The 13,235-nt window shown below is 39.9% G+C and overlaps 1 protein-coding gene across 1 annotated transcript in view; it reads right to left on the reverse strand.

The window, feature by feature from the left end:
• SERPING1 (serpin family G member 1) overlaps positions 1-13,235 on the reverse strand; it is a 147,037-nt gene that overhangs the window by 65,404 nt on the left and 68,398 nt on the right. The window contains exon 3 of the mRNA XM_075217204.1: positions 2,983-3,682. Within this exon, the coding sequence (XP_075073305.1) occupies positions 2,983-3,682 (700 nt within the window). The remainder of the gene's footprint in view (positions 1-2,982; positions 3,683-13,235) is intronic.

Raw genomic sequence — 13,235 nt, forward strand, 5'->3', positions numbered from 1 at the left:
CCAGGAGACCCATGGATGATGCAGATGACTCAGAACAACATTTTGACATCTAGTCTTGTCTACTGTAAAAGAATTAACCAAAATTAGTGACACCTCTATTGTAACTCCACCTGATCCTACAATCAACTATCAACATACAAACAATGGTGTGGGACTATTTTTAATTTTTTTGAACGGTGTGTCTGGATCACTGATAAATAACTTATGGTATAAATTTATTTAAGGGAAATAACGCAGGGCGCTTATTTCTATAATTGCCAATGCAACAGAAAAAGCAAATTTTCTACCCCTGGTTTCAGAAATAAAGATTTCCTATATCAAAATATAGGGGTAGGAAATTCGGCTTTTTCTGTTTTAACCTTGCTAAAGGAAATGTCTTATTCCTGATGTATATATCTGATACAATAAGCCTTTGTTTTGAAAGCCTTTTGTATATCTTGGTGTAAGGAAATGTCTTGTTTGGGGTTTACAACTTTTTCCTGGGGAATTATTTTCTTTGGAAGAAATGTGTATTCTGCGACTGTCTGAAGTAATGATTCATGTTGATTGGATCTTTTGATGTGTGAGGGTCCACTTGGAGACAGGAAGGTTTAATTAATTTGATTTGCTGCGTCTAAAAACAAAATGCGGGACATCACAGCGTTTCTAAAATTTCAAAGATAAGTGTAAATATTATTAGCTTTGCAATGTATGTAAATCCATGTTTGTGTAAACACATTGCATCCTGATTCTGAAAATAGCCTGTGTCCAAATCAGTATAAAACGCACTTGTACACCTAAATGTATCATTCTGATGTTCCATCTGACCTGACCACTGATACCTTTAATCAGTGGAACTGTCCTTGTCAGGGCACCTGAGCGAAATAAAACATCACTCTTTGCTTCAAGACCCTGCTTGACAACTTTTTCAATATTGCTGTAATCCTGTGGCCCGCAGATTAGACCCTAAATCTAATCCGTTCTCCGGCTGTCTCTGAGGTTGGACCCAGCTCTCCAGTACTACCGCTCTGCCGCTACCCAGCAGCTTTGGCCAGTGTGATGGGTCAGGGGGGATCTATCAACAGCACCCAGATCCATAGTAAGCGGTCCGGGGTACTAGTCCAAGTGTACCAGCACGGGAGTACACTAGCAGTGACAGTTTCTCAGAAGGAACGTGGTTCTGGGCTCCATAAAGGAGCCCAATGGTGGCAGCTGGCTCCTCCTACTGCAGCAGGAGGGGCATATTCGGAATAACGAAAGGGGACGATGGCAAAGTTAGCCCAGCTAGTTCCCAGCAACAACAGACAGGGTGGCATAGGCGGTCCATCCTGTCACAAACAGAATAAAGACAACAGTTTTATTAACAAAGAACAACATTGCTTGCAGAAGTAATGTAAGCATGGATGTCTAAATAGACGTGTATATATATTATTCAAACCTTCCACTTTGCTGCTCTTTCATCAATATTGCACACAAAGTGTTTGTAATCTGCACTTTACGTCAAAGGTACCTTACTATATTATAATATTTGGGGAATTGGGGGTGATTTGAAGCTCAATGATGAACTTGCTTTTTGCTTTGAATTTCAATGGCTCTTTTTAGTGCATTGTCTGGGGGGGGGGGGGGTGTCAGAGCTCATTGCTATGTATTGGCTGTAGAATTACCACAGTTATCCAAGGAACAGGTGGAGCGATCATATGAACCATAACTGATTTGATGATTCATTCACAGTTTTACTGTACTGGCCATGTGCTCAGGGTGATGGATATCTCCTCGTCTTCATCTTCCAAAGTTTAGTCTGCAGGGGCCAGTGACACACCCATTTTGTTTTCTCGGGTTCTTTAAACTGGACATATTTATCGTTCTACCTCAGGGCCATCTCTGTATTATTCTTCTGAAGAGCAGTGTATCTCATACGGAGGGTCAAGTTTTAACTTAAGTACGGCCTCCTCAACCGCGTCTATATATTGGTTTAAATCTCTGTTCAATGCAGCGTATTTCAACATGACAGATTCCATGCTGCCCACATGTTCCGTGTTACAGTCTGACTGAAGAAGATCTAATGCCACTCCAGTTGTATTATCCATTCCTGTGTCTACATAAGTTTGGCAGTTCTTAATGGATGAGAGAGAGGTATTCACAGAGGAGAAGTAGATTAAAGATGCAGCATGAGCAGACATGGTTTAATAATGTAGAATTCATCGAGAGCACTGTTAGGCTTAAGGAAGCTAAGCTATTGGTAGCTTGTTTTGTGGGGGCCCAAACAAACCAAGCACTTCAGCCAGATAAGTGGCACTGCTTGTTGCTGGAGTGCTTGCTTTGTTAAACTGTACTTATTCTTATCAATATCTTACATAAGGGTGGGTGGAAGAGCCCAAGGACAATTCCATCTTGCACAACTGTTCTTTTCTGCCACTGCTGTGTGGCAATGTTTCCTAGATATGCTATGAACTGCTGTGTGTTTGTGTCATTGCTCTGCCACTTAGCATCCAGCCAGGTCGCTGCAGTCTTTGTCTGAAAGTGTATGAAAACAATATTGTGACCTGTGAGGTGTTCAAAATTGACTGTAAATGACTTGAAATTAGTGTTATTGAGGTTAATAATAATGTATGAAAAAAAAAGAGCAAAACTGTGATTTTAGCAAAAAAAATGGGAACCAAAACACGCAAGAGCGGTTTTGCCAAAACCAAAACAAAAAGTTAATCCAGATCCAAAACCAAAACCAGAACACGGGGGTCATTGAACATTTCTAATTTGTTCTACTCTGTATGTGCAATATTATGTGGCCAAATGCAGGACAAGAGAATATGTTGCTTAGCAGGTTTGTAAATTTTGCTCATCTATTTTCTAAAATTAACATTTTCAAATGGGCAGAGGGAAACAAGCAAGTGAGATGTAAATTACCATTTTCAAATTAATGTTTCTTGTATTTTGCATTTGTATATTAAAGATAATTCATAAAAATGTATCTTTACAATAGAATGCAGTATGTGTGTAACTTACCTAACATTAGATGTGAAAGCCCCAGCGCAATGCTAATTGGAGCAACCACAAGATTCGGTTTGGTATTTTTTGGGGATAGAGTTTGGAATAGCTTCAGTGCAAATGTGGTTAGTTCTCTTGCAACATCTTCAGTGGCATTATCTAAATTTTGCTTTGTGCATTCTGGCCACATAAGAGGACAAGGGGGCTCAGTTGGCTTTGTCTTCAACTGTGGCAGATCTGTTTGTGTAACAGCTTCGTCAGTAGTTTGCTCAATTTCTTTTGTTTGGTCTTCTATGCAATCATTAATTGACAGACTTTCATTTTCTTTGCTAAAATCTGTTCTGTTTGTTATATTAGTGACATTTTGGGTTGCAGTATGCAATTCATTCTCCTTTAGCTCTGGAACTTGGTTTTTTTCTGAAACATCAGCTTGTGTCACACTTGCGTTTTCCATCTGTGCATCTATACTAAGAGACTGCGTTTTTGTTTCACTTCTCTCCTTCTCTTGCTTTTCTGACTGCCTATTAGATGCCTGTGTGCCTTTTGTGTAGTCAATGTCATTTGACCTGGCAGGAACTTCATTCTTTGACTCTGAGTGTTTGTTTGTGACACCGTCTGTCTGGTCTTCTCTGCTTGCCTTTTGACCATTCTCTTCAGGTGAAATTATTTCCACCTTTTTTGCTGAATGGTCCTTTGATTGATGAAATGTCAAAGGGTCCTGAGGAAAAACAGATGAGACTGTAAGTCAGGGATAGACAAAACATTGCTGTCAGAGCATGCAAAGGCTTTTACTACAATAACAGCTTGTGAGGCACACTGCATATATGTGAGGCACACTGTATATACGTGCAGTACGTGAGGCACACTGTATATATGTGCAGCATAATGTGTATATATATATCATCAGCTATTTATATAGCGCCACTAATTCCACAGCACTGTACAGAAAACTCACCACATCAGTCCCTGTCCCATGGAGCGTACAGTCTAAATTCCCTAACACACACACAGACAGAGACTAGGATCTATTTAATTAACCTACTAGTATGTTTTTATATTGTGGGAGGAAACCTGAGCACCCGGAGGAAACCCACGCAAACACGGGGCGAACATAAAAACTCCACACTGGTAAGGCCATGGTCGGGAATCGAACTCATGACCCCAGTGCTGTGAGGCAGAAGTGCTAACCACTTAGCCACTGTGATGCTGCAGTACTTGAGGCAGACTGTATGTACATGCAGTATATCAGCATTTATAGAGGGATTTCATTATAGAGCAGGAGGAAATTATTAAATTACTGAACTATCCAGTTTTTCCTTACATCATATCTTTCCGCCTCCTCTTTAGGGATTCTCACGAGCAGATCCCTGGAATATTAATATGGTATAAGGAAGAGCTTGAAGAGAATATTAAAGCAGTCAAATGAGCTGAATGCAATATCTTTATAAAAATAAAAAACTCCATATTCACCTCCTGAGTCTATCTATATCTGTTCAACAAAGACCTCCACACCAGACTTCCCCTACTGTTAACCTGACACCTTTGACGTACTAAAAAGAGAGGCTGCCCACTTCTATCCCTAGGCGTAGTGCTGATATAAGGTGAAAATCTGAAAATCTATTTAACTGCTGATGGAAGTACCATGCTTCTGGTTTGTGCATAATCAAACAGGAACATAAAATAACTCTTGCTTGTCTGAGCTCTAACTAACAGAAAACAAATGCCTGCCTTACCCAGTGTGTCCACCACAGGTGATTTCTTAATGAATCCCTTCTAAAACACATGAAAATGTCCTGACAGCAAAAATACCACCTTTCACAGACTTAGCCAGTCACCATTTCACTATATTTTATTTATATATATATATATATATATATATATATATATATATACACAAGTTAACTCGTGCATGATACTCATGCATCCTAGTCAAATCAAGCTACTTAAGGACTTAAAAAGGTTCTTGTCATGCATTTGGACCTAGCCCAGGCCTCCTCAGGGGAAGAGCGTTACTTCCTGACGCAAGCGTTCTTTTTAATGTGTGTTCATGAGGTAAAATTACCTCACGAAAATGAGTTTGACCCCTCAACTCGTAAATTTAGCCTTTACTACCCCTCCCACGGGGGGAAGGGGGGGATGATGGAAGTTAACTGACTTCACTATTCTAATTTTTTGTCAAATAATGTCAGTATACCAAATTTCAGGTCAATTGGATGAGCCCTTTCTGAGAAAATAGTTTTTTCCACACACACACACACACTAACACACGCCGCTACACATGTGTGTTCATGAGGTAAAATTACCTCACGAAAATGAGTTTGAGCCCTCAACTCGTAAATTTAGCCTTTACTACCCCTCCCACGGGGGGAAGGGGGGATGATGGAAGTTAACTGACTTCACTATTCTAATTTTTTTGTCAAATAATGTCAGTATACCAAATTTCAGGTCAACTGGATGAGTCTTTTCTGAGAAAATAGTTTTTTCCACACACACTAACACACGCCGCTAGGCTTTTACTTTTATACATTAGATAATGCTAAGAATTTAGTAGGTCAGTGTATTATTATTTTTATTATTATTATTAATTTTTATTTATAGGGTGCCACAAAGTATCCGTAGCGCCGTACAAGGACAAAAAATGGCACAGTACAAGGTGAAACAGCACAGTACCAGTGTAGTATACCAGTGCAGTATATAACTCCGCCCAGTAGGTGGTGCTGCAGCTTGAGCACTCTGTCACCCGGTAGTTTTTTCCACACACAGACTAACACACGCCGCTAGGCTTTTATATTATAGATATATATATATATATATATATCCTCTAAAGTGAGGGGTCACACATATACAAAACAACAGAACTTATAGATCATAAATTGCAGTATTTCGCAAGAGCCATCTGACCTTTTTCCCAGGTATTGAGAGTGAATGAACTGAATTAGTAGCCTTTTAACAGCACCCCATCAGGTACAACTCCTGATTGGCCAGCAACTTGCTAGCTCTCTGGAGAAGCCAAAATGGGCCATATAAATGGAGCCCGCCATTTATACCCCAGGGAACCTTACCAGTTTTTCTTACAACTTAAGACAATCTCTGGGAAGCTTTTCCCAACCATAAACAATCTCCCTGTGGTTTTAAAACACAAATCACAAATGACAGAAATTCAGGACTTATATACCTGCCATTTACTACTTTCCCAGTGCCTCTGTCAAAATATATACAGTATATATTATATATATATATATATATATATATATATATGTATATATTGTGGCAAGAGCCCACTACTGCAGAAGCACACGTGAACAACTTCTTCCTTTTTATGTAGTTTTTATTGTCAGGATGGTAAATGTTTTGACACCGTACAGATTTCACAGCATTTCTTGGAGACCCTAAATGATAGCTAGACATAGCTCAGCTCTCTCAAGACCAGCCAGCTACCCCAGCGTTGGTCTCCCTGCACAAATGATACTAACAAGCTTTTATACCTGATACTCCTCCCCCAGCCTTAGCTTGATGGACAGGTGACACACCCACCTTCTCTTTAAAAGAAAACGCCCATCCCTGGCTCTGTTTGCACTAACAGACACACCCGGTCTGTTTGCTGAGAGGAAGGATTTCAAATCATGTAAGTTTAACCAAACTTAAACTATTGCTTTTCATACATAAGTCTTCACATTCAATCTAGGTGCATTACTGCACAAATGTTTTACTCTACATCCCTGCTTTCTCTGCATATTGCCAGCTAAATGCCTCCTTTTGTTACAATACACACACACACACACACACACACACACACACTATATCAGCAAAAGTATTCAGATGCTTGACCGTTACACCAACAGGGACTGTAAAGACATTGTATTCAAATACATATAGTTTATTGTGGAGTTGGTCCCCCTTTTACAGTGATTACAGCTTCCACTCTTCTTGGAAGGCTTTCCACAAGATGTTGGAGTATTTCTGTGGGAATTTGTTCCCATTCATTCTGTAGAGCATTTATGAGGTCAGGCACTGATGTTGGATGAGAAGGCCTGACTCGCAATCTCCGTTCCAGTTCATCCAAAAGGTGTTCAATGGGGTTGAGGTCAGGGCTCTGTGTGGGCCAGTCAAGTTCTTCCACACCGAACTCATCAAACCATGTCTTTGTAGTCTTTGCTTTGTGCACTGGGGCACAGTCATGTTGGGGGAAAAAAGGGCCTGCCCCAAACTGTTGCCACACAGTTGGAAGCATAGCATTGTCCACAATGACTTGGCATGATAAAGCATTAAGATTGTCCTTCACTGGCGATAAGGTCCCAGCCCAAATCCTGAAAAACAGCCCCATACCATTATCCCTCCTTCACCAAACTTCACAGCCGGCATAATGCAGGCAGGCAGGTTACGTTCTCCCAGCATCTACCAAACCCAGACTCGCCCATCTAGCTGCCAAACAGAGTAGCGTGATTCTTCACTCTACAGAACACATTTCCATATATATATATATATATATATATATATATATATATATATATATATATATATATATACATACACAAACATGTGTATATATACACTATATGGACAAAAGTGTTTGGCCACACCTGTTAATTATTGAAGTGAGGTGTTTCAAATCAGACCCATTGCCAGAGGTATATAAAATCAAGCGCTCAGCCATTTGGTCTCCATTTGCAAATATTTGTGATACAAAATGGATCTTTCTGTAGAGCTTTGCAATTAGACAGTTCATGAAATTTCATCCCAGCTGGATATTCCATAGTCAACTGTAAGTGAGTTTATTAAAAAGTGGAAGCGTTTAGGAACAGCAGAAACTCAGCCATGAAGTGGAAGACCACATAAAATCACAGAGCGGGCTCAACTACTGATAAAACGCATGGTGCGTAAAAGTCATCAAGGCTCTGCTGATTCCATAGCTTAAGAGTTCCGAACTTCCACTGGCATTAATGTAAGCACAAAAACTGTGCGACAGGAGCTTAATGGAATGGGTTTCCATGGTCGAGCAGCTGCATGCAAGCCTCACATCACCAAGACCAATGCCAAGCGTAGGATGGAGTGGTGTAAAGCACACCGACACTGGGCTGTGGAGCATGGTGACTTAGTGGTTAGAACTTCTACCTCACAGCACTGGGGTCATGAGTTCAATTCCCAACCATGGCCTTATCTGTGTGGAGTTTGTATGTTCTCCCTGTGTTTGCGTGGGTTTCCTCCTGGTGCTCCGCTTTCCTCCCACACTCTAAAAAAAAAACATACTATAAGGTTAAATGGCTGTTATCCCTACCCTAGTCTGTCTGTTAGACTGTAAGTTCCATTGGGGCAGGGACTGATGTGATTGAGTTCTCTGTACAGCGCTGCGGAATTAGTGGCGCTATATGAATAAATGATGATGAGCAGTGGAAACGTGTTCTGTGGAGTGATGAACCATGCTTCTCTGTTTGACAGTCAGATGGGCAGATGCCGAGAGAACGTTATCTGCCTGACTGCATTATGCCAACTGTGAAGTTTGGTGGAGGAGGGATAATGGTATGGGGTTGTTGTTGTTGTTTAGAGTTAGGAACTGGGCCCCTTAGCTCCAGTGAAGGGCAATCCTAATGCTTCAGTATATCAAATCATTTTGGACAATGATATGCTTCCAACTTTGCAGCAACAGTTTGGGGAAAGCCCTTTTCTATTCCAACATGACTGTGCCCCAGTGCACAAAGCTAGGACTACAAATACATGGTTTGATGAGTTCTATTTATAAGAACTTGATTGGCCCGCACAGAGCCCTGAACTCAACCCCATCCAATACCTGGGATGAACTTGAATGGAGATTGCGAGCCAGGCCTTCTCGTCCAACATCAGCGTCTGACCTCATAAATGATCCACAGAATGAATGGGAACAAATTCCTACAGAAATACTCCAACATCTTGTGGAAAGCCTTCCAAATGGAACCCACCCTATTGTAAATTGTCTGAGGCCAATCAACAAAATTAAAGTAATGGTATTCCAGAGAAAAAGTAAAATGAAATGATTCTTCTTCAATCAACAAATCAGGGATCTTTAAACCAGCTATAATGGCTCAGAAAGAAAAAGCACCTAGAACTTTTAATACCGGCAGCTGTATTTCCTCAAACCAACATTAAAAGTCAGGCGTAAAATCTTTGACAGCATCATTATCGTTATAGCAGACCCTTTGAAGTGAAATAGAGTTCAACGGAATTATTACATCTGGAATAACCTCCTCCAAGCATATCAAACAGTACATGCAGGGCCAAGATGGGCAGTTTCAGCACAGAAGAGGATGCTAACATACTAGGCACATATAAACAACAGCACGTCCAACTCATACTCATACCACCACAAAGCAATGGTCAGCCATTAATCGTTTGATAAACCATGCACCCTAAAACAGCTGACCAACTCCCTTTTCATCCTAAAGAGCCTTAAAAACAACCTGGCTGAAAACCAAATCAAGTAAACAATAAATAAATAAATGGGGAAACAGACTGGAATAAACTACCAGTTTACCTTTCTCTATGAAGGTTTTACAAGTCGCCACCTGGTTTTGGAAAAGTAAAAAACCCTAAAGAGAGATAAGCATTGACACCTTGATTTACATTTTGTGTCCCATGTCCACTTTTTTGTACCTCTCTGTGATGACACCTGTTGAAGTCAAATAATTGGATGAAGTCCTTTTCAATGAATAAATATTGGTTGTTCTAGTTTCCTGCGTGATTACGGTTAGTAAGCAATAGCATACAAAGATTAAATACGCAATCACAGAAAAATACAGTAAATACACTTACATTCACACTTACATTTGCAAAAAGTTCACTTTTAATAAAGTTTACAACTCACATTCTTTTATTATCCATATAAATTAATTTAATAATTTATTACACAATGGTAAACCTACATTAAAAATATTTATGGTTCAGGTCATAAGAAATGTATTGTGTTTGGTCTTATATTAATCCACATTTCACCAACAGGAATCCGGTATCATTGGATAAGGGAATCGCACATTGCAATCGCTAGTTATGATTAGTATAAGATTAATATTCAAAAATACTCTGTTAATGGGTTAGTTTAAACAAGATTTTTGGCAGTTCCCTGAGTCAAGACACATTCACAGCTGTTGGAGGGAGTTGCCCCCACCTTTGGAGAAGCATTGTTTAAACTGACCTATAACCTGTATTGTACTAGACGATTTTAAACCCTGAACAAATGAAGAATGATAGTGTAATCTTTGTGTATATTGTGACATCACTGTTTTCTTTCAACCCAAGCTGTATAAAACCGAGCCACTGGCACAGGTTTATGAGCAGTTACTGGATCCATTGCGCACGCGTATGTATTGGTTATGCTTTGCTATATTTTGCTATCAAATATCTTTGTGTTTTGGAACCACCACTCTGATTGCATCGGACAATCTTTATTGGTGACGATAATTACGGACATTACATACCCTAGGGTAAGAACAGATCTGGGTCCCTGTTATGTGGATAGCTCTCTATCTAGAATGCAAAGGTTTATTTTACATCATTTTTCAAAACTGTTGACATGCATAACAGATGCTTCAACTTTAACCTACATTGTAATAGAGAGACATGCACAGTACATGATAAAATTACTTTCCCTTTGCAGTGCAAGCTATCATTAATTAATACAGATATATAGAGGAGTTCTAAGAAGCTGAAATACATTTGTCTATTTTTTATTACCATTACCCCTTTCTCACCAAATTCCCAGGTCAGACACGGGATAATGAACAGCACTTTGGACCTGGGTATATCCCGGGTCACCGCCTTTCATACTGGACCCGTGTCTGCCATGCAATTTTCAAGCACAGTCATTAAAAGGGGACAGCAGAGACTCATATAGATGACATAGCAGGCTATTATAGATGAGTCTTTAAAAGTGGCCAGTGACTGCATTGCTGTAATCATGGCCGACAAGAGATATGAGAAGCAACTTTGCAGTATGGAGTTCCTGTATTATCGTGGATTCCTTATGTTTATGGATGCAAATGACAGCTTAATGCAGCTGGTTACAGTCTGTAATCTGGCACAGTGTTATTTCTGCAGTAGAAGGTCGGAATTTTTTGCTGTGAGGGCTAAAGTTACACAAGAGCAGAGCCTTTATGTTGTCCACAATTGGCACCATACTAAAATTCAGCACTGCAGCAAACTGAGGAATGCGGGTCAGAGAACGACGTAATGGACAAGCTTTCTGATGTACTGTGGACGGTTTTGATGATGAGCAGAGTATGGCACACTTTCGCATGCAACATTCAACTATTTGCTAGAACTCATCACCTCAGCTCTAGTAAAACAAACAACAAACTACAAAAAAACCATTGAACCAAGTAAGAGAGACTAGCCATTGTGTTGTGGTGGAATGCAACCCCGGGAGAATACATCACTATTTCATGTTTGTTCAGTGTAGGCCTATCCATTGATTGCACTCAGGTACACAAAGTGACCCGCAGCATTGGTGAAAAGCCTGTACCACCGTCTCATCTGCATGCCACATGGACAGCGCCTAGATGACACTGTAGAATGTTTCAAACAATGTGGATATCCAGTGTGCTGGAGCCATATATGGGACACAGTACTACAGTCTACTACAACCAAAAAGGCTGGCATTCAATTATTCTAAAGGCTGTAGTTGACCACAATTTCTGGTAAGCATCATATATTCTTGATGTTTTGGTTAAAAAATAGATAATATGTTATGTATGTTTCATAGATGTTTATATAAGGTGGCCTGATCATGCACACAATGCCAGAGTGCTTTCCAATTGGGACCTCTACCAAATTGATGAGGAGCAATTTGGCTGGCTTTTCCCTAGAGGGGTAAAATGTAATTTTTTGTCAAAATAGGTCTGAAATGTAAAGTGTAGGATGTTTTAAGTCAGTGACGGAACTACCATTGGTACAGCAGGTGCCATGTACCGGTGCCCATGGAGATAATGGGGCCCAGATGCAGAGGGTCCCTCCTCCCTACACCAAGGTCCACAGCTTGCTAGTTCCGCCTCTCTTTCAAGTAATATTTAACCTACAGTGCTGGTCATTAAATTTGTTTGCAATTTTATTTTATATTTTTAGTCCTACCTGTTTTAGAATTTAACAGCATGGATTGCATATTGCATATTTTGAACTAACACATTCCCATATGTTTCATTAACACTGCTTTATTGTTTTTCAGAAATCCAAGATGGTCCAGGGAGTGGAGATCCAAGTCCATATTATTGGCGATGCTGCGTATCCATTAATGCGATGGTTAAGGAAAGGATACACCGAACAACTTTCACCTGAACAGATGCTCTTCACTGTAAATGTCAAAGGCCTTGTTAAAGCTCACAAGCGAAACGCGCGTCGGCGTAACGCTGAGCTTCATGCTGTGGGTTGAATATATTTAGAACTAGGCTGATGAGAAACGTCTGCATAATTAGGAGATGCGCAAACAAATTCTCTATCTTTGAGAGAACAATTTCCAGGGTTATTACTATAGGAGTTTACTCAATAGCGACAATATAACTATCTATTATGGATCTGTTATTAGGGACTTATCTGTATCTTTAGCAAAAACCAAGGTTATAGTACAGGCTGCACAGGTTAATATTGCAATATCAAGCCTGTCACATAGGTACTAAAGGATCAATTATTAAGCTAGAGCTCTGTTTATCATATCAGTGACTCTCTAATATTATCGAGGGTTACCGAATTGCTAAGTGATACTAAGATACCTACTAACTAAGACCAAGAACTATACAAACAGTATACAATTAACTCACAGTGGGGGAGTTTTACACAATATAACAACATCAGTAATACACGGACAGATTACCATAGGAGTCCACCAGATCTGCTAGCAGTGACCTATCCGCATATGTAGCATTAAATTGAGGCTACAGCTAATGTTTCATAGGTGAATATTGTAAAGCCAAGCCCAAGACCAAAACATTACAGGGCTTATCAGTAAGCTGGAGCTCTATTTATCACACTTATGAGATCTTGACATTATCGAGGGCCACTAACTACTACTTGATACTAAGTTATTAATTAATCACGATCAACAACTATACAAACTGCACAGCAGTACATTACTAACTTAAAACGGGGGATACTCACCCAACAAAAATAGTAGGACCATACGGATAGATTACTGGAATATTTTACGGTTCACTATATAAGAAGTATGACCTTTCTCCTACCCTGGTAACGGGACACATTATTAGGTCCCAATACAATATCTCCTAGTTATTTAACAATAAGTCAGGTTATAATAG

Source organism: Mixophyes fleayi, chromosome 6 (genome assembly GCF_038048845.1).
Source record: "Mixophyes fleayi isolate aMixFle1 chromosome 6, aMixFle1.hap1, whole genome shotgun sequence".
NCBI lineage: Eukaryota > Metazoa > Chordata > Amphibia > Anura > Limnodynastidae > Mixophyes > Mixophyes fleayi.